This window comes from Ochotona princeps, chromosome 11 (genome assembly GCF_030435755.1).
Source record: "Ochotona princeps isolate mOchPri1 chromosome 11, mOchPri1.hap1, whole genome shotgun sequence".
In the NCBI taxonomy this organism is placed as follows: Eukaryota; Metazoa; Chordata; class Mammalia; order Lagomorpha; family Ochotonidae; genus Ochotona; species Ochotona princeps.
Genome location: NC_080842.1, coordinates 42,425,935 through 42,448,093, shown reverse-complemented (window position 1 = coordinate 42,448,093; position 22,159 = coordinate 42,425,935). Strand labels below are relative to the sequence as shown.

The following is a 22,159-nucleotide window of genomic DNA, read 5'->3' as shown; positions in this document are numbered from 1 at the left end:
AAAAGATTCATAATTGAAAGGCAGATTTTACATAGAGAGGTGAGACAAAAAGATTTTCTATTCACTGGTGCACTTCTCAAATGGCCACAGTGGCTGGAGCTGAGCCAATCTGACTCCAGAAACCAGGAGCTTTTTCCAGGTTTCCCACATTGATACAGGGTCCCAAGAACTTGGGCCATCCTCTGCAGCTTTCCCAGGCCATAAGCAGGAAACTGGATCAGAAGTGCAGCAGCAGCTGAACCTCAAACCAGTGTGCATATAGGATGCTGGTGCTACAAGAAGAGGTTTAGTCTTATGCCATGACATGGGCCCCGAACATCACCACTTTTGATGTTTTGATCCAACAGTAAGGTGCATTTTTTGACTTTTTTTGGGGGGGGGGGCAAGTGAGATATACAGAGAGGAGGAGAGACAGAGAGGAAGGTCTTTGGTCCGATGGTTCACTCCCAAAATGACTGCAATAGCCAGAGCTGAGCCAATCCGAAGCCAGGAGCCTGGAGCTTCTGGGTCTCCCACGCAGATGCAGGGTCCCAAGGCTTTGGGCCATCCTCAACTGCTTTCCCAGGCCACAAGCAGGGAGCTGGGTGGGAAGGAGGCTGCCAGGATCAGAACCAATGCCCATATGGGATCCCTGTATGTTCAAGGCAAGGACTTTAACTGCTACGCTATCACACCAGGCCCAGTAAGGTGCATTTTTAGAGTATTTTTTTTAAGGTTTTTACAAAGTAATCTTTGGTCTCTAATCAACAGAATAACAGAGTCTTAGGAATGATATTTAAATTGCACTTAATTAAATAGAAATCACACACACTTCCATGTTCTTAAATATATTTACTTCATATTCATGAATGAAATGGAAGCTGTCACCACTCCATTCTTCATTCTATGTATTTGGACAATTTTAGGCAAAGAGCAATGACTAAGAAGTCCTAACCACAAAGCTGTAACAATTTGAAAATGTTTCAAGCTAACTCCATGTGGCAGTTCAATATGAGCTGCCAGACTGAGTGCAATTAGTCCTTCAAGTGCAGATAACACGGGTTCCTTGGGATCCGGGATGCCCAGCAGCTCCTCCCACTGGTTCCCCGTCAGCTGGCGCGGGCAAGTCTGCTGTCAGCCCCATGGAAGTTTAACATCGTAGTCACCAGCTCCGGCAGGTCAAAATCGTGCTTCCAGCCCCAGTCCTTCCGTGCATTGCTATCATCGAAGTTCATTGGCCAACTATCCGCTAGGACAAGAAATGCAAGAGTAACTCAAGTTAGCTGAGCTCCAATTGGCCAAAAAGGTCTACAGCATTTTCTAGAAGGTCTATCATATACAAAATAAGACATTTTGTCTAAGCCTGGCAGAACAGCTAGGTGCGCACAGTCACCTGCTCCACAAAGTTTATTCTGCACCTCTACCTTCAAGCACTGTGCATTTTACATATTAAAATACCAGACAGAATGTTACACTCAAAACCAGGCTCTGGGCCACCAGTGGCACCAGTATGATATCTGAAAACCTCTGGATATCCTCATACTCTCTCAACTTGTTTCCACTGCTCCTGGCCTTCTGGGTAAACTATCCGAGCAGTGAGATGCTGGCAGGCGGTTTGTCTGGAATGGAAAACACCCACGTTAGGCATCCGTTCCCCAAATCAAAGCACCTGCTGGTTCTGATGCAACACTGGCTTCTCCCAGGACCCTTGGAAGCAAGCTGTGCTCTCGTCATCCCTTCCAAGGCATGTGCCCTCCCGACCTCACAGTGCTGGCAAAAGCTGCATTTTGGCTTTGAAAATGCTGGCCGGGATGTGCACTGACCTATGGCCTGGCGAACTGGATCCACGTTGTAGGTGATCTGGAATTCTGGCACATGCTTGAGGAGCTCCTGGGCCAGCTCCTCTGGGGTGAAACTCATGGCGTTGACGTTGTAGGTCCTCATGGAGAGCGACTCTGCGGGCGCCTCCATGACCTCCAGGGTGGCCCGCAGGCAGTCATCAATATACATCATGGGCAGCCGTGTGCTGGCTTTCAGGTTGCACTCGAACTTGCCGTTCTTGGTGGCATCATGGAAAATCTGCACAGCATAGTCTGGAAAAGAACCCCGGTGTCTGTGGGCTTTCCTAGAGCAGTGAGCGAGCCTTTCAGGTTGAATCAATGGTTCCCATGTGTGTTCAACTCAAAACCTCTTTAGACTCCTATAAATGGAAGTTTCTTAAGCAAAAGTGACTGTGGTGTTTGTAGTAATACTGCATTACATAGTGTTCACTGAGCATCATTTTGAAATATTAATTTATTTTTTCAGATTTATTTTGTGTGTCTCAGGATCGCTGAGAGGAGAAAAATCCTTAATGTGGGACTTACTGAATGTAATGCATGTTGAAGCCCAAAATCATAAGATGGGTTCCATTTAAATATGTAATGAGCACTTGTGGAGTGCTCCTTAAGCCACCTCTTCCTCCTGTTAAGAAGCAAAGCCTTGGGGTGGACGTTAGACCTGGTGGTTAAGTCACTGGGTGAGACCCTACACCTCCCAGCCCTGCTCCTGGTTCTAGCTCCCAGTGAATGCAGGCCCTGGCAGGAAACAGGCCATGCACCAAGCACTTTGGTCTCTGCCATTCACAGGGAGACCCAGACTGAGATCCTGCGTCCCTGGTTTGGCCCAGCCCTGTCTTGGCCATCATGGGTGATAAGCCAGGAGATGAGAGATCTGCCTCTTTCTCTCCCTTCCTTTCCAACTAAAATCTAAAGGATACTTAAAGGATATTCTAAGGAAGAGACTGCTGCTGCTTGGGGGAGGCGAGAGGCCCTTCTGCCCCAGGAGTAATGGATTTGCTGGGCAACCTTGTGTCTTATTCCAGCACTGACAAAGGGCTGTTGGGTGCTGCCCTTGATCATGTAAGTCAACAGGGTTCAAAGTGTTTCTCAGACACACATGTGGAGGGCATGCAGAACTCCACTGGCAGGCTCACTCCTGGCAGAAACTCTTGTTAGCAGTAAGAATGCACAAAAGAATCAGAAAAGCTACACTTACCAGTTGTGCCCCCTCCAGGTTGGGAATCTGCCGAAATGATTCCAGGGTATCTCAGGCACCGAAAATCTAACCCGTACCGGTAATAATAGTACTGTGAAGAGAAAACATACTCGAGAAAGATTCTTTTTCAATTAGAGCAATATGACAAAAAAATCATTTTCTGAAGCATGAATTTATATAACAACAAAAGAGGAGAGTTTAGAAGCTTTTAGAGTCATTCCCTTTAATAAACAACTTTCTAACGAGTTTGATCTTTAGACAGCCACCATGTTTATGACACAGCAGCACTGCACAGTCTTGGTCTATAATAGGAGTTTCCAAACTTGGGAGAAGGCAGTTACTGCTGACCGCCCGCAACAGTTCTGGATGAGTGCGTTGCTGGGATGCAGGCTTGGAATGCGAAGGGTGGAGGCAGCAGGTGAAAGGGCGACATGAAGAATGAGACACCAATGACAAATTACTACAGCAATACAAAGAGTATTAAAAACATAAAACCACAAAAGGCATTCATGGTTTTCCATAACTACCAATACCAGAGCCTTTAAAAAACAAACAAAAAATACAGGGGCCAGCATGGTGGCATAGTAATAAAAGCTAAGATGCCAACAATTCATATGGTTCAAGCCCCGGCTGCTCTACTTCTAATCCAGCTCCCTGCCTGGGAAAGCAGAGGGTGGCCCAAGTGTTTGGGTTTCTGTACCCACGTGGGAGACAGAGAGAAGCCCCTGGCTCCTTTCTTCAGTCTGTCCCAGCCCCAGCTGTTACGGTCATTTGGGGAATGAACCAGCAAATGAAAGCTCTCTCTCATACTCTTTCAAATAAAGAAATAAATCTTTTTGTAAAAAATGGTATGGCAGAAGGCAGGTTGCCAACAAAGCAAGGGAGCTATTGAGAGAGCAGAGGCAGCTGAGAATGGCTGTGAAAAGTGCCCCCTGTCACCAAGTTCTTCAGGAGCCACAGGTGCCTGGCCAATAGCAAACACAGTGAACTCTGCAAAGTATCTCTGGAAAGGGATCCATCAGCGCTTGAGGCACAAAAATGGAAGAGAAACAGAGTCTTCGTGCCCAGGGTACATGCAGCAACCTTGTGGTGCTCACCTCGCCCATGAGCTCAGCATGGACCTTGGACACCCCATAGATGGTCCTGGGTCTCTGAATACAGAGGTCAGGGGTCGGGTTCCGGGGAGAGGTGGGGCCGAAAGCCCCGATCGTGCTAGGAATGAACAGTCTCAGCTTGTGTTCTGCCGCAACATCCAGAATGTTGTGCAATCCTGTAACAGACATGATCATAATCTGTTAAAAAAAAATCTTGTCAAAGAACTGGAAAAACTGGAGAACAGATCGCCTTGGGCTGGAACCAGACACTCACCGGTGATATTCACGTCTTTTGCCAAGGACACATTTGCTTCCCCTACAGCGCTGAGCAAGGCGCTATAATGGAAGAGCCAAGTGATGCGGTTGTTGACCACAATCTCGCGAAGGTTCTTGTAATCCAAAATATCAGAGTAAATACATGGGCCTGTGAGGGGGACAGAGTGGAACCACAGAAGTGAAGAAGTTTGGGGACTGAATAGCTAAATGAACACTTCTCCCCGTTCCCAACTGACTTGTGGGGTTCCCTGATATCAATTGTTCCATCTGGACCCCAGGCAGCATTTTTCTACTGGAAGGGCCAACAGACAGCAATGCCCCGTGAGTACTAACGCCTCCACGAGCCTGCAACTGTCCCATAGGCTCTGCACCTATTTCATGGCCACACAGCCATGGATACAGGTTCCGGATGAGGACACCGAGGCACAGACCGGTTGAGCCACTGCCTGGATCAGGATGGAAGTGGAAGCACTGGTTTCACAGGTTTCTGCCTCTGAAGATGGTGCTGTTAACATTAACCCTACAGATATAGAGTCATCTCACTCGGCCTGAAGATGGCATATCTTAAAAAGAAATAGGGAAATGCATTTATTTAGAAGAAAATTTCTCTAGGGAGGAATCACATATCATGAGCTCATTCTTTCACTAGATGGGGGGGGGCCATCTGTGGTCAGCACCAATTTTCCCTACAGCATGTTGCCGCTCCCTTGACAGTGAGCCACAAAGGCTGGGAACTGACCTAGGATGGTAACTAACCTCTCAAAAAGGATCAAAGCTTTTCTTCCAAAGATATTAATCCAAATATTAAAAGGTATCATCGCCAAACTTCACTTCAAGCTTAAAAGAATTTCCGGTGTTTTTAAAATCTTTTTTTAATATTGTTTACGTAATTGAGAGGGATGCATACCCATGTGGGCCTCTGATTAGGGAGGGGAAGGCGGAGGTATAAAGGAAGGTGGGTGAGAAAAATGTTCCAGCTTTTTTTTCCTCCTGTGTCCACTGTGGGGGTTGGGGAGGAGGCCACTCCTTGCTGTCAAGCTCCTCTGTGCTTCTAACCACTGAACAAGCAGCAACATGAAAAACATGTAAAATATTTTTAAGATGCAGTGTAGGTTAGGAAAAAAAAAACATTTAACAAGTTAAAATATGTTTAAGGGTTATAACTGCCTTGATTTCTTTCTGTGCTTCACTGATAGTTATAAGCTACTACATTCTGTGAGTTCCCTTATTAACTGTATTTAAGATTCAAAGTAAGAACTAGGCCCCCCAGTCTCTTACCACTATGGAAGACATGATCAGGGGGTTTCCTTATGTCAGATAGAATCACGTTGTCCTTCCCAAATCGTTTCCTGGGGGGTAAAAGCAAAATACCCAGTTGGCAATGTCTAGGATACCACAGGTTCGACAAAACCCTGTCTTAAATCTCTTTTCATCCTTGACAGACATCTTTAGCTCCTGCTTCTCTCATGTCCAGGCTTCTCTTTCACTGCCCATCACCCTGTCTCCTCTTTCTTCCTTTTCAAATGGCAGAGAGAGAAAGAGAGAGAGAGAGAGAGAGAGAGAGCGAGAGCGAGAGCGAGCGAGCTTTATTCACTGGTTTACTTTCCAAGTGTGTACATCAGCCAGGAACCTAGAACTCAAGTCACCCTCAAGGGTGGCAGGGACCCTAGCTATTACCCACAATCTCCCAGAGTTCATATTAGCAGGAACCTGGAATCGGAAATGGAGCTGGTACTAAAAAATAGAAATTCCTCTACAGGGTGCAGGTACCCCATCTGGCAACTGACCCAAAAGCCCACCCAGTCTTTGAGCCCATGATCACTTTAGGCTTGCCACCAGTTTCCTCTAGTGCACCATGAGTTTTTAGTGCTCTCCAAATCTCACACTGTCCTATACCTACTTCCTTCTCCCCCCAAAACAATGAAGAACCAAGTGATTCATTTGGAGTTGTGTCTCACTTTTCCCAAGTCAGAAAAGAGAGCAAAAGATCACTGCGGAGCAGAGCCTGCAGCCAGTGTGTGGTGTTCAGAGGGAAACAGCTCAATTGAAGCAATGGTTTAGGTATCTTTAGAGAAGTTAGTTAAGGGCCAAAGAGAGAACAGATGACTAAATGGTACCAAAGACAAGCTTGACAAACTCATAAATAAGATTTTACATTTCTGGTTTTAGGGCTCTTACCTCAAAAGTTTAGCAAGCCCCACTCCTAGCTGGCCAAGACCTCCTAGAAGAAAAACAGTGGAAGTTTAACCCACATGTAACAAGTTCAATTATTCCCAGAATGAATAACTTGAATAAGACTATTTTTTTATTATTATTATACACAGAGGAGGAGAGACAGGAAGATCTTCCATCCGATGTTTCACTCCCCAAGTGAGCCGCAACGGGCCGGTGCGCGCCGATCTGAAGCCGGGAACCTGGAACCCCCCCCCCCCCGGGTCTCCCACGCGGGTGCAGTGTCCCAATGCATTGGGCCGTCCTCGACTGCTTTCCCAGGCCACAAGCAGGGAGCTGGATGGGAAGTGGAGCTGCCGGGTTTAGAACCGGCGCCCATATGGGATCCCGGGGCTTTCAAGGCGAGGACTTTAGGTGCTAGGCCATACCGCCGGGCCCGAATAAGACTATTTTTAATATCAGCTAACTGGAAGTCATAGATGGAGCTGAATAATTGCTGCTTCTTTCACTTCTCAGCAACACTCCAAACCAGGACACAGTTCAACACAGGCCAAACTGGCTCCAGAGATGAAGTTATCTCCAGCTTGGAGCAGCTTAGGGGATGAGGGGAAGCTAGCACATGAGAGAACCAGGCAGGAATTCACACATGGCTTCCATTATTCTGATGGACTCTGACTCTCGTCTACCACCAGTGCTCCAAACACCTCAAAACCCAACATCAATGGTTCAATATCAACCTCTAGCAGAAGTCTCCAAAATCCCAAACTTAGCACACATACAGACTGCGAGGGGATGGAGGAGGACAGTGATGCGAATCTGAGGGAACAATCACACCACAGTGGGCTTGGGCTCACTGCTAGTGCCGCACACGTGATGGCACACAGGGTAAAGTGAAGAGGGCACAGAATCAGGTACTGGGGAGCCCTGTGGTGAGAAGGATTTGTCCAAGGATGATGGATGATGATAAGCTCAGCAAGGTGCTAACAACTTCTCATCTCAAATTCCCAACACACAAGAGTGCAGTTAACAGTTTGGGATGCACCATATGGGGTTTGGCTGAGGGACCAGGTGAAGGAAAGAGGTATGTGATTCCAGAATCAATGCTCTGGTCCATGCACCCGTCCCATCTGTTAACCTTTGTTTCCTATGCCAGTCCTCACAAAGGAGGGAACAAGTCCACAATGACAACAACACAAATCAGGGAAACCAAGGGCTGGTGATGGTGATGCAGAAAGGATCAGAGATTTTCAACAGGTTAGAGAAAATCTGTTTTATGTTCCACCTGCTACAGGGATGAGCAGTATGAGGGAGGTTATGGCTGGAATAACAAACATTCCCAGCATATCCAGTTGCTCAGAAGCAACACAGACAAGAATCAAGCCACAAACACACAAACAAGAGGAGGATTGAGAGACTAACCTGTAATTAAGACTCGTGGGTGGTCCGTTTCAGAGAAAGACACCGAGTGGAAGTTGGCGTCAACTGGGATCTGCCGAGGGGAAATGGCCAGGAACCGGACGGGCCCAGTCAAAGGCCAGCAGCCACAGCGTGTGCTCTGCACTGTCTGACCCACCACCTGTCGCAGCATCCTGATGACTGGCATTTGTCTCCCAGGCCCTGCTGGGAGAAAAGCAGCAGAGTTAACTTCATAACCCTTTATGGCTCCAGTTGCTGAACCTCACTGAGATGGACAGCAACATGGCTGTCTTAGGATTCCAAAAGTGAGTTACTGAGAGCGTTGAGCATCGCTTCTCGGCCTTTTGGCTTAGGTCAAGTGCAGAGCCTGCTGAGCCTGCTGCTAGGAGACCATCACGTGCCTATTGTGATCGAGGGACCTGGTCAAAGGGATGATGTAAAAATGACCCTGCAGGGGCCCAGCATGGTAGCCTAGCAGCTAAAATCCTTGCCGTGAATGCGCTGGGATCTCATATGGGCGTTGGTTCTAATCCCGGCAGCTCCACTTCCCATCCAGCTCCCTGCTTGTGGCCTGGGAAAGCAGTTGAAATGGCCCAAAGCCTTGGGACCCTGCACCTGTGTGGGAGACCCAGAAGAATCTCCGGGCATCAGATTAGTGCAGCTGCAGCCATTGCGGTCACCTGGGGAGTGAATCAGTGGACAGAAGATCTTCTTCTCTCCCTCCTCCTCTCTGTATATCTGACTTTCCAATAAAATAATAATAATAATAATCTTTTTAAAAAATGACCCTGCAGGATGCTGGAACTAAGTGAGATGTGAAACAGCACAGGAGTTCAGTATACTGAGAGTTGGAACAGCAGTCAGTGGAGGCGTAGTGGAGGGTTTAAACCTCGGCTACTACTGTCGTGAGTTTATCCATGCACCGAGGACACAAACCGGTTACCCAGACTGAGTTACAGGGTCCTTGAGAACCCTGCGCTAACACTCACACTATCTCTGGAATGAACAGGACCAGAAAAGCAGACGGGTACAAAGCACAGGCCCAAAGCAGTATTTAGTAAACTGAATATTTTTTGTCTTCCTGCTTTCTTTTTAGAACAGATCTTTTAGAAAAACCCTTCTCATGTTGCGACCTGAGTCCTGCCTTCAGGGCTAAGGCTCAAACACATCTGGCTAGAGACCTCCACTTCCCCCCACTATCCCCAGCAACCAGGCAAGCACATAGGTAAAGCAGAGCCGCCCAGATGGCTGTGCTGGTTCTGACAGCAAACTCCCCGTCTCCTGAGAGCCAGGTCTGTGGCAGGTGGCACACCGACCTCACACACAGGGCAGGTGAGCCTTCTCTCTGCATCCTACCCTTAGCACAGTTAACAGAGTTCATATTGCCACCAGCTTATAGTTTGCACTGCAAAGACAGGAAATTTACACCATTTACAGATAAAGCAATTTCCAGTAAATCTTGAACGTGGACTCATCTCAGATACCTAGAGTGGACTTAAGGCAGTTAAAATCAATGAAAGCAGAAGCTGACCTAGTAATTGCCAAGGCCAACTTATAGCATACAAAAGGAGAATACTGTCTTTTGAAAACAAACACTTTCACACCCTTAATGAATCAGGAAGGTTTTGTGCTGTGATATGCTGAGATAAGACAGGTGGAGCCCTGGAAGGTTCTCTCTGCATCAGCCAAGAATGCAAGGCCCTTTATCCTGGCTCCCGCGCCTCAGGGTACACAGAGGAGCTTCCTCTGCAAAGGCATCTCAGGCCTCAGTGCACAGGGGGAGGGCTGGGAGGGAGGTGTCCATCATGAGCCATGTTAGGGACATCAACCCAGGGGCCACTGTTGGCATCTGAGACCAGGTAAGAACTTTGCTTTCTAGAGTTACTTATTTCACTGAGACCAGGTGAGAACTTTGCTTCTTGGAGTTACTTATTTCACAAGTTCAAAAGTTCAGAGAGAGAGCCTAAAAGTCTAGACAAATTCCCAAATTGTCAAAGACAATTCCCAAAAGCAAAATAATAGCCAGAGTTGAAAGTGCATGTCCCTTTGTGTGTATATTTAAGCCTGAGGAGACTAGAATCAGAAAAAGCACAAACCCTAAAGACACAAAACTCTTCTTCTCCCACAAGGAAAAGCATGAAGAAGCACTCATGAAATTTGCAATAGAATGGAGTGTGTCTTAGTTCAAAAAGTTGAACTATTCAAAGTCAGATGGACTCTATAATTTGCTATAACAGCTAACATCTGGTGCACTGTGTGTATAGGCTGGCAAGTTCTCAGGCACCACGATGTTCTGTGGCAACCAGCACCCTTGGAACTCCAGCAGGAAGTGACTCCACCACCTCTGTAACAGAATGGCCTGATAAATAATGTGTATTAAAACTTTTAAAGATATTCTTTATTTAAGCCTAAAGAAATGAACAAACTTTTAAGATTTATTTTTTGAAAGGCAGGTTTCACAGAGAGGAGAGCTAGAAGATCTTCCATCTACTGGTTCACTTCCATTTCAAATGGCCACAACAGCCAGAGCTGAGCTGGTCCAAAGCTGGTTGCCAGAAGTTTCTTTCAGGTCTCCCTCACCGGCACAGGGTTCCAAAAACTTGGGCCACCTTCCACTGTTTGCCCAGGCACAAGCAGAGAACTGAATCATAAGTGGAGTAGCCAGGACACAAACCAGAGTCATAAGGCCTGCTGGCATCATAGTATGCAGGAATGACCCATTGCGGCACTGCACCATGAACAAACAATTTTATAATAAGATTTTCCAAAGGAAAACAAAAATAAGGAAAATGCCCCCATTTTACATTTTGGATTTCTTTGATGTTTATCTTAGAAAACAGATGGCTTTACATATCTGCTTTTGCTCTCAATCTGTTTGTTGTTTTGGTTGAAGTAGATGTAGAAAAATATACACAATGAAGTTATTGGGAGATGGGATGGTATTTTACCAGCCTTTTCAGATAATTCTTGATATCCATCCCTGATAACACTCCAAAACTCAACATGTGGGAGTTTTTGTTAAAGGTTAATTGCACTGTGTCATATGAAGGGAAGCAACTACACCTTGCTACATTAAAAACCCACTGCACGGGCCTGGCGCAATATCCCAGCGGCTAAAGTCCTCACCTTGTGCACTCCAGGATCCCATATGGGCGCCGGTTCTAATCCCAGCAGCTCCACTTCCCATCCAGCTCCCTGCTTGTGGCCTGGGAAAGCAGTTGAGAATGGCCCAAAGCCTTGGGACCCTGCACCTGTGTGGGAGACCAGGAAGAAGTTTCTGGCTCCTGGCTTCGGATTGGCGCAGCACCGGCCCGTTGCGGTCACTTGGGGAGTGAATCATGGGATGGAAGATCTTCCTCTCTGTCTCTCCTTCTCTCTGTATGTCTGACTTTGCAGTAAAAAATAAATAATTCTAAAAAAAAAGCCACTGCTCCTCCATCATTCAACAATGTCGCACACTTTTTTTGGGAAAGCACTGATGAGTTTTATACATCTTCCATATGTTAACATATGTCACTCTATAACAAAAAGTCACACTGGTTAATATCAACACTGACCTCACCAATTCGCCTCCAAGTGCAGGGAAGTGACAGGGCTCATTTGATTGAGGTGACAGCCTCTCCCTGCTCACTTTCTAGAATGTGTCTGCCAGTTATGCCTGGGGGACTAACTATCATTTTTCAGTCACCCTTTCAAGCAAGGGAGTGTTCCTGGAGACAAGTGGGTAAGTTAGCTCAGAATTTGATCAAATGCTTTACTTCAAGACACACTTGGATGTGCAACAAGAATACTGTATGGGAGTTCATTCATCACACAAAACAGTAAAAAGATGTGGATTCAGAAGTGAAGAGTTAATAAAAATTGTTGGTTATGACTTTGTTAAGCTGGCCATTTATTTTTGATTAAAAGATTATAGAGGTGAAAAATGTAAGTACTCCTAGCATAGTCTAGTGCCCTTGCCTGGCCCCCTAAAAACACCGATTTTACTCAGTATTCCCGTTGTAGCATCATTGCAGTTGTTCCAGAATAAACCATGAAACTGACAAAGTCATTCAACACTTTCACCATGTTGGCACTACTTGGTAATGCTGCCAAGCATTCACTCAAAGTATATTCTGCCAAAGTATATTCTGGTGCTGATATCAGAATACCAGCTTAGCTGGAAATTCTTCCACATGAAGAGCCAAATACACTTCTACCGGCAAGGCACTCAGTCCTCATTCAGGTCTGCAGCTGCGTGCTAAGCTGACACATCACCGCCTCCCTGAGAAGCAGTACCATGATCCCTCCCTTCACTCTTCCACCTGCACAAGGCTTGCTTTCAGGTTGTGCCAGCCATTGCAACTTGATAACTCAACCTGCTTGGTGCTTCAAGCAAATCATTTTTTGGCTTTTAAAAAGCTCCTCTTATCCAAAGCTAAAGCTAACTGCTTTACAGGGCTTAGAATGGTTGGTCTCAAAATGTTGCTTCTGGTGTCACTGTACTATTCAACAGGGTTTTATAGTATAAGATGCAAACAGCAACTCAGTAACACCTGAGAAACAATTCCAGTTTTCGTGGACTTTATTTTTTTAAAGATTTATTTTTTTGGAAAGGCAGATTACAGAGAAGAGAGACAGAAATATCTTCCATACCTTGATTCACTCCCCCCAAGTTGCAGCAACAGCCAGACCTGAGCTGATCCGAAGCCAGGAGCCTGGAACCTCCTCTGGGTCTCCCACGTGGGTGCAGGGTCCCAAGGTTTTGGGCTGTCCTTGACTGCTTTCTCAGGCCACAAGTAGGGAGCTGGATATGAAGTAGATAGAGCAGCTGGGACACGAACTGGCACCCATATGAGATCCTGGTGCATGCAAGGCAAGGACTTTAGTCACTAGGCTATTGCGCCAGGCCCTCTTGTGGACTTTTGCCAACTTCTCTGGAGTATTTTCCTCCTTCCTGTGAATCAGGGACAACTGATCCACTCTTCTTAGCATTTGATGGCACAGATGGTACAGATCTCAGATTGAAAAAATCAAATCTTCTAACAGTCCCTTTTTAAGCTGGTGATCTATCCCAGAATATATAAACTTATGTCCTTTTAGAAAATACTAAGTTCAAAACTCATTTTATAACATTTAAAAATTTAGAAAAGTTTTCTTTTTATTATTATTATTATTATTAATTCATTAATTACATTGTATTATGTGACACAGTTTCATAGGTACTTGGATTCTCCCCACCCCTCCCCAAACCCTCCCACCATGGTGGATTCCTCCACCTCATTGCATAACCACAGCTCAAGTTAGAAAAGTTTTCAAATCAAGATCACAAAGTGCACTTACTTTTTTTTCCACACAGTCAATGGGAGACTCAGATTTCCTAGTAGTAACTTATTAAAAGAGAATGAGATTCAAGATAATAGAAGGTATACGTGATAATAGAGCTACTGTGCATTTTCTGGGTAAGCACCCACTGAGTTCCAACTGCAGAGTATACATATTTGTAACTTAAGCCTACTGTCTTGGGTGATTCTAGAAACACAGGGACACACAAGCATCAGAGGATCAGATCATGGCAAGTTGTGCAGCCTCTAGAAAAGTCCACCCCATGCTGGTGTGAGTAGAAATGGAAAAGGCAATAATGTCTTCAACCTCTGTTCAAGACAGTCCTGACCTCCTGAATCCTATGGCCATTCTCAGCTGCCCCCAGCTCACCCTCTGAGAACAAGAGATCTAAAGGAATGTGTGCTTTGCCACACGGTTATTAAATTTATAGAGACATCATCAAAGAGTACACTCAGTATCTCCTCCTTAAAGATCAAATGTGAGTTCTGGGAAAGACGTGCTCTCCCAGGCAAAAGCATATGTTCAAGGGATGAAAAAGGAACAAGTCAGCTGACGCTCCTGCCCTCACAGAGCAGGCACACTGACCTGGCACCAGCAGCAGCCGTCAGGTGGGGGCAGGGGAGCGCAGCGATGGAGATGCAGCCGCAGCTGTGACTGTTTGCTGAGGATAACATTACTTTCTGATTGGAGCTGCTGCAAGAATGAGCTTCCTGGAGAAGCCAGAAGCTGGGCAGAGAGGTAGCTGACTTCCGCACCCACTGGTATGGGGTGCCAGGAGACCTCTTTGCCTCTCCCACGAGATGGTCAGCTCTCCTAGGCAACTCAGAGCGGTGTCCAATGCACAACAGTGCTCACTTTGAGAAAGGCTGTAAGGAGTGATCGGCCGGGGTTTGTCTGTCTATGCAATGAAAAGAAATGCCCTTGTTCGCAGAAAAACAGTACTCTAATTTCTCAGGAAATCTTTAGTCAATTGTAGTTACTCTGAAGGTGTATGATTCCTTTAATAGTCCTGAAACAGAACATGCTGTCTGAAACACCAATGACCAAGAAAACGGGTCTTTCCCCATGGGGTTGTGCCGTCACTCTTTCCTCAATAGTCCCAAAGACTTCACACCACTTCCTGCTCTAACCAATCCCAGCCCTAGAATCAGTAACTAAAGTAATACTTCTAGCTAAGCACAGATGTGTAAGTACCCCTGCCTCCAATGAAAAGAGGAACAAAAATGTGGCCCACATATACAATGGAAATCATCCAGGCTTAATTAAACACAAAGAAAATGTGGGTAGGCATTGCAGCAAAGTTGAGTTCAGGAACTTTCTATGTCAGCCATTCCGGTTCTGCTGCTTGCTCATGCACTCGGGAGGAGGAGGATGACACCTCAAAAGCCTGAGTTTTAGATACCCATGTGAGAGACCAACTGCCGTTCCTGGCTTCTGGCTTCAGCCTGGCAAAGTTCAGTTCTGTTGTAGATCTCTCTTTTCTCTATGTGTGTGCCTCAAAGTTCTGGCTGTTGTAGGGGGAGTGAATCAGCAAATGAAAGATCTCTCTTTTCTCTATGTGTGTGCCTGCCACTCTGCCTTTCAAATCAATCAATCTTTGGGGGAAAACAAAGAAGAAAAGGAAATCCTGACAAACACTCCTGGGCAAACTGCAAAGACACAATGATAACTGGGGCACGAGGACACAAGATTCCCTCATGCGGAAAGTTCATTACCTACCTCAAGTCATTAACTATCACTGAAACACAAAATAGAAAATTGGTTGCCATGGACTGGGGAGAGAACAGAGGACCCAACGGGAAAAATATCAGGGTCCTCAAAGTTGAAATTATATTTAAGAGCACCAAGCTTGAGTTCTGTAGCATGAGAAAGTTTTGGAGAGCAACAATGTGAACACACTTGATGCACACGAATATGCTTTAAGTTACTTAAAGTAGAGGGGCAGATGGTCGGCACAGTGCTGGTTGCACCATCCTATGCCTGCATCCCGTGTGGGAGACCCCAGTTTCCTGCTACTGTCTATGATGGGAGAGAACAGGTGATGGTTCAGGCACTTGAATTCTACCTGGGAGACGCAGACTGAACTCCAAGTCCCTAGCTTTAGCTTGATCCAGCCTTTGCTGCTGTAGGCATTTGGAGAAGAATCCAAGACCAGATCTCTCTTTCTGCCTTCCAAGTAAATAATAAATTTAAACTTTAAGCAATTATTTTTTTTAAAGATTTATTCATTTTATTACAGCCAGATATACACAGAGGAGGAGAGACAGAGAGGAAGATCTTCCGTCCGATGATTCACTCCCCAAGTGAGCCGCAACGGGCCGATGCGCACCGATCCAAAGTCGGGAACCTGGAACCCCCCCCCCCCCCGGGTCTCCCACGTGGGTGCAGTGTCCCAATGCATTGGGTCGTCCTCAACTGCTTTCCCAGGCCACAAGCAGGGAGCTGGATGGGAAGTGGAGCTGCCGGGATTAGAACCGACGCCCACATGGGATCCCGGGGTGTCCAAGGCGAGGACTTTAGCCGCTAGGCCACGCCGCCAGGCCCTTAAGCAATTATTAAGTTGGTAAATCCAACACTACCTGGCTGTAGCTACAGGTTTAAAAAATGGAATTTAAAAGAAGCACCCAGCCTCAGGAAATAGTCTGCATACACTGTGTGGCTGAGAAGGCCCATTGCCCATCCCTGATGCTGCCCTCGGAGCCAGGTTAGCCCCAGGCCACACCATGACCCCACACCCCAGCACTGCTACCCTACTCTACCTCGCATTGGCTTGGTGCCTTTCCCTCCCCTTACAAAGCCACCAAACCCTACTGCTCCCCTTCACCTTGCCTTCCAGTGTCAGTCAAATTGTCTGCGTCGCCTCTGCCTTCACACCCTCCAAATGCAGGCTTCCTCCTTCTCACTTTCAAGACAGTCAGGGCCGCCACCTGGCCCCACGTCCTCTCCATCCTTCCTGATGGCCATGCCTACCCTTGCTTCCCCTGGCCTGGGCCCTTCTGCTTCAGTCCTCCTCTCCTGCTTGAAGAAGCAACAACCTCCCTCAGACACGTTTGTTCTTGTGCCACAGTCTCAGCTTTCAATTCTCTGATTCGTTGAATAACAAACGTGTCTCCTTTATGCCAAGGACCCAAGGGGAAAAATATTAGGTGCCTCAAAGTTGAAGAAGCACCTGCTTTCCTGAACTTTTATTGAACCCTTGCACCCTGCCCAAGGTCAGGTAGATCTGAACTCCCGGCGGGTTGAGGGATGGGGAAGCGAGGGGGGTGGAAAGGGGATGGAGTCAGGTCCACTGTTCCCCAGCCCCTTCTCTTCCAGCACCGAGTGTTCTGCCCCAACAAAACAGATCATCAAATACCCAAGAGAGAAGCACACACAGGAACACACCTTCAGCCTGCAGCTCCCCACCCCCAGCACCTTCCGGCAGCCCCGCAGCTCAGCAACATCCTCCACGCCCCTCCCCAGGAAGCAGGCTCCAGATCAGCCAGGGCTTCGAGGCCACCTGCCACACCACTTGCCTCGCTGTGACCTCGGTCCAGCACTGTGCCAAACCCAACTTTCCTAATGCCCGGAAAGGTGGCAAGACTAGTATCACATATTAGATCTAAGCAACGCAGCCAGGCGGGGAGAAGCACCTGGGGAATCGCTGCGACCTGTCGATTCCCATCCACGGTAGTGTTTTTGTTTGCTTTGAGTCTCTGAATCGGTAAAAAGTCTGGGCTTTCCGCTGGACTGTTCCTTAAGCCAGAGCGAGTCGGGAAAATCTCCCGAAATTGCAGGGTATCTCAGAGAGAGATCTACATTTGTGAGATTGGCACCCCCTTCTCCGGTCCACACCCGCCCGGAGAGGGGCCCACGCAGGGGCTTCGGCAGCGCACGGGTCTCAGTGCCAAAGCCTGGACCCTGTGTGAAGGACATGGAGTTTCAGCCTTCCAGCGAGTTGGCTTCGTCTAAGACTGGGTAAACTGGTTTTGTAAGCGCAGCCGGCCCCGCCCCATTCCCTGCTGCCGGAGGGTAGTCCGGAGGGGGTCTTCCCAAAATTGGAAAAGAACGCCAAGTTCTCCGGGCCCTCTTCCCAAGCCCAGATCCTTTAGCCGATCTCCCAGCTCCTTGACAACTGCCAGAGCCCCGCACTCACGCCCGGGAGCGCAGAATCCGCGGTGCGGCACCTAAACATACCGACTCCAGCCAGTCTCGGGTCCCACGGACTCGCCGAGACCCGGCGCACAGGCAGTTCTCTGCTCCCTTGACACTCGCCCTGGGGAGAAACGTCCCCAATCTCCCACACTGACCTTCAGCCACAGTGTGGTGAGATGCTGCGAATGCGTCGCTGGAGTCCGGTAGAGCACGTGCAGCGGCCCAGCACAGCCGGCGAACGAAAGAAGCACGGCTGGTGCCACGCCTTTATGCTCTTGCCGCCTAAGCCCGCCCCTCCACTCACCAATCCCCTGGCTCGGCAGACCCTACGGAGCAAGGCAGGGTGCTGGTTGCCACGGCAACTCCTCTCCCCCCCACCTCTACACCACCTCCAGAGGTTCCTGGCGGGATCCCCAGGGAGGGTGCGCCCCCTGACACTGGCCTGGAGCTCACATTGCACTTTGGGGCAGTTGGGAAACCTCCGCTGTGTGCATCCCCTCCTCCGTGGCAACTGCAGGGAACAACCCTCACAACTGCCGCTGGCGCCCGCTGTGGCAAGGCTTCCCCACAGCAGAGCATGGTCCCTTGGAGCCAACAAGAATGAGCCTGGGCAGAATTTCTGTGTCCCCAGCCTTCAGTTGACCTGAAGTGGGGAGGGGGGAGGAGATGAGGGCCGCATAGAAGACAGCTGGGAAGAGATCTGCTGAGGAAATTTTCGGCCCAGTACCCGGATTCCAGAGGGCTGCCTCTTGTCCAACATCTTAGTAAAGATGTTGGAACAAACATTGTAGGATAAAATTTTAAGAACATCACCTGTTACAGCATCACACTGCAGGCAGAACGCGGTCACAACAATGTTAAATGTCCTTGAAGGAAGTCCAATTTCTGTTGCAAAGCTAGCACAGCAGATCTATAAGTAATTGTCCCAATTTGGAGTTCCAAGGGCACAGACAGCCAACATGGTTATGCTGTTTACAGTTCTTACAGTCTAGATGGTCTGAGTCAAGGGCAGCATAGACTTTGCGGTGGCAGCCACGTGGTCACAAGGGAGACAGCAGCCAAGTGCGAGCTGCGTCTGGTGCAGAATGGAAAGGAGAATCCCACCGTGTGCTTGCTTTCAAGGTCCCTTCCACTGTCATTGAGCTGGACTGGAATCCATAGTGCTGGCGCCGTTCTTTTTTTTTTTTTTTTAATCTATTTTATTGTATTGTTGTTGACAATCTTTACATAGTTAATTACAGTTAAAGGAAGAAAAAGAAAAAGAAAAGGTTCAAGGGGATAGGGAAGTGGGTAATACTATTATGTCCATATTGTTTCCATCATGTATCTGAGGTAAAGGGGGATATTGAGGGAGAAGCCCCACCCGGTTTCCCGCCCACTCCGAGTCCCGGATGTGGGGCATGCTCTGAGATATGTGCTCGAGTGGTGTTAATAGTTCTCCGGTTATGAATCGCTGCCAGTTTCGCTCGATGAGGTCGTCCACTGATTGATATGGTCCATTATAAAGTCTCCGTTTGCCCCATATTTCACTGCCAACATATAGCTGAGATGAATGATTGATCTGCTCTGTCTTCTGTCTTTTCTTGATTAGAGTTTTGAGTCCAGCAGTTCGATTGGGGAGATCTCCAAAGAAACTTTGAGGTATTCCCAGACTAGTTTCTTGTATGTTCTAGCAAGCACAGGGCCCGGCACAGTCCATCACCCCGATCAGCTGGTGGTTTCAATTGCTGGGTTGGTTCTGTTTTCGGTCCCGAGTTGCACTGGAACCAATGGGTGTTACAGTCCAGCCTGGTTCTGCCCTTACGTCAACCAGTGGGAGCTGCAGCCTAGTCGGGGCGACCCACAATAACCCCCATCAGGCCCACCCCCTACCCTGGTTTGCCAGTATGTGCAGCAGAAGACCAGTCTGTCCCCCATCCCATTTGGCTCTTGTACTTGTCAATGGGTATTAAAGCTTAGTTCCATCTAACCAACTCAACCATCCAGCCCTCACGGGTGTTGTTGAGTGCCTCTCTATCTAGCCATCCCAGCTCCCGTCCTAGTTTTCATGCCCTCCCATGGGAATAGTGACCCAAGAAGGGGGAACCCACTTTTTCCCTCTCAGGTCTCTCTGTCCCCGTTTATGCACTCTTTATGTGGTTCTGTGATTTGACTTGACAGAATTAGTCCCCAGTGCCAGCTTTTGCGGCTATGCCCATACATCCCTCACCCACTCTAGTTTATGCTTGCACTAGCAGGAATAATCCACCCAGCCTGGCTTTTCCCTAGTCTAATCCACATGCAGCGCACAGGTGTTGTAGCCTTGCTTAGTCTGGTCTGTCCTCATCCCAGCCCACGCTCTCCAGTGAGAGTAGCTGTCCAGCGAGGGGACCAGCCCCTTAATCCCCCTGCCAGTTCTGCCCCTCCCTTCCTGGTTCTCACGTGTGCTGGTTGGATGCTGCACTCATATCCAGTACAGGCAACCATGCCCTGGCATTCCATAATGTGTACTGGTTTTGTCGCGACCAAACCGGGCTCATCCCACACTCTGTTCTGGTGATCGGATTTGCCAGTGGGTGACATGAACTGATTCAGCCTGGTCTGCTCCTGACCCATGCTGAATGTGTGCCAGTGGGAGACTTTCCATGGCCTATTCTGGGCTGTTTCCTATCATACTTCTTGCGCTTACTTGCAGGGACTGTGTCCTGCCAGAGGAGTTGCCCAGGCTCCTCCATCAGAACCCCTCCCAATGGCAGGTTTTGCGCATGCCAGGGGGTCCTTGAGCCAACCCTACCCAGTTCACCTCCTGTCCTAGCAGGAACAGTGGCTTTTCCTGGCTGGCCTTCAACCCATTCTGGTTCTTGTTGTTGGATGTTTCAGCCCAGCCATGGCTCGTCCATACCCACATACGGCTCACGCATGGCTCAAGAGGGGTGTGAGATCCAGCCTAATCAGTCCCACATCTACCCTGTGGTTCTCCATGACACCAGATGGTGTTGGGATTTGAACTGGCCTGGTGCATCCAATCCCAGCCCACACTAGTGCCTCGGGTGACTACAACTGTTTCCTAGATAGAATGCAGCCCCCATTCCAGCACACGCACCCCATGGTGGGAACCTCAACCCAGTTAAGGTGTCCCCATGCCTCCCCAACCAGGCCTGTTCCTAGCCGTAGATCACGTGCCTGCCAGTGGTTGCTCTGACTCAGCTTATCTCAGTCCCTCACTTGTCCTGGCCTCTGCCTTAGTCAGTGTGACTTAGCGTCCTTGACTCAACTAGCTACCTAAGCAGCAATTCAGACAACCTACCCCAGAGCTCCCTGGCCGGGCGGTCAGCAGGCAGAGCCTGGCACCACATGGTGCACTGGCCGCCCTGGGGAAGGCCGAGGACTCGTTCACTGCCTTGCGGCAGTGTCTTTGGCGTGAGCCCCCAGCATTGGGTCCGACCCGGCAGGGGCACCCCCCACAGCCGCCACACTGTGAGGAGCGGCACTTGCCCCCGAATCCCAAGGCCCGAACCCCTCCCAAACTCACCTGGCACCGTTCTTGTCACAAAGATTTTTATTTTTTTTTTCCAAATTCTTGTATACATTTTTTACTGTTGTATTCTTGAAATTCTTCACTGGTTTTATACCAGTGGTTGGCATCACAAAGATTTTTAAAGACATATTAAGCCACACTTAAACACAAGTGGTGAGATGCAAAATGAAAATATCACTAATACTAGTAAAGACTATGCGATTTCAAATGCACGAGTGATCATTCTTTTTTTCATATCAGCAAACTTGGTCTTTTTTTTTTTAGGTTCCTATTTTTTTTTTATTATATTTTGACAATCTTTACATAGTTACCTACGGTAAAAACGTTCAGCGGCCATAGGGAAGTGGGTAAGACTATTATGTCCATATTGTTTCCTTCATGTATCTGAGGTAAAGGGGGATACTGAGGGAGAAGCCCCACCCAAATTTCCCACCCACCCCAGGTCCCAGATGTGAGGCACGCTCTGAGATACTTGCTCAAGTGGTTTTGATAGTTCACTGTTATGAATCGCTGTCAGTCTCGCCACTCCAAGCATGATGAGGTCGCTGAAGAATCCACTGATTGACATAGTCCATCATAGAGTCTCCATTTGCCCAGTATTTCGCTGCCAACATATAGCTGAGGTGGTTGATCGACTTGTTCTTTCTTCTGTCTTTTCTTGGCTAGGGTTCTGAGTCCAACATTTCGATTGGGGAGATCCCCAAAGAAACTTTGAGGTATTCCCAGACCAGATTCTTGTATGTTCTAGCAAGCACAGGGCCCGGCACAGTCCATCGCCTGGATCAGCTGGTGGTTGCAATTGCTGGGTTGGTTCTGTTTTCAGTCCCGGCTTCCACTGGGACCAATGGGTGTTACAGTCCAGCCTGGTTCTGCCCAGCACATACTCGGCCCTCACATCAACCAGTGGGAGCTGCAGCCTAGTCGGGGCGACCCACAATAACCCCCACCAGGCCCACCCCCTACCCTGGTTTGCCAGTATGTATAGCAGACTAGTCCAGTCTATCCCACCTCCCATTTGGCTCTCATACTTGTCAATGGGTATTAAAGCTTAGTTCCATCTAACCAGCTCAACTATCCAGCCCTCACGGGTGTTGTTGAGTGCCTCTCTGTCTAGCCCCCCTAGCCCCTGTCCTAGTTTTCATGCTCTCCTGTGGGAGTAGTAACCCAAAAGGGAGGAGCCCACTATTTCCCTCCCAGGTCTCTTTCAATC

At 48.1% G+C, this 22,159-nt stretch overlaps 1 protein-coding gene across 2 annotated transcripts; it reads right to left on the bottom strand.

The window, feature by feature from the left end:
• Window positions 1-816: 816 nt before the first annotated feature.
• LOC101517379 (L-threonine 3-dehydrogenase, mitochondrial) lies at window positions 817-17,742 on the bottom strand. Of its 2 annotated transcripts, none has more exons than XM_058670419.1 (9): window positions 17,588-17,742; window positions 7,977-8,174; window positions 6,564-6,606; window positions 5,664-5,734; window positions 4,384-4,533; window positions 4,113-4,285; window positions 3,016-3,106; window positions 1,803-2,072; window positions 817-1,228 (listed from the first exon to the last, which is right to left on the bottom strand). In XM_058670419.1, the coding sequence occupies exons 2-9, from the start codon at window positions 8,158-8,160 to the stop codon at window positions 1,089-1,091; spliced, it is 1,122 nt and encodes a 373-aa protein (XP_058526402.1). In that variant the 5' UTR covers window positions 8,161-8,174; window positions 17,588-17,742; the 3' UTR covers window positions 817-1,088. The 2 variants fall into 2 exon arrangements, with proteins under 2 accessions (XP_058526402.1, XP_058526403.1); XM_058670420.1 differs by having other exon boundaries at window positions 7,977-8,177; window positions 17,588-17,719.
• Between the last annotated feature and the right edge of the window lie 4,417 nt (window positions 17,743-22,159).

Bases quoted from the DNA above. Each gene is read 5' to 3' on its own strand.
- LOC101517379 (XM_058670419.1), bottom strand. From the start codon at position 8,160: ATGCCAGTCATCAGGATGCTGCGACAGGTGGTGGGTCAGACAGTGCAG. The intron at 6,607-7,976 runs GTTAGTCTCTCA...TTTTTCTTCTAG, and splicing joins CCCACGAGTCTTAATTACAG to GAGGTCTTGGCCAGCTAGGA. The intron at 4,534-5,663 runs GTAAGAGACTGG...TCCCCCTCACAG, and splicing joins TGATCATGTCTTCCATAGTG to GCCCATGTATTTACTCTGAT.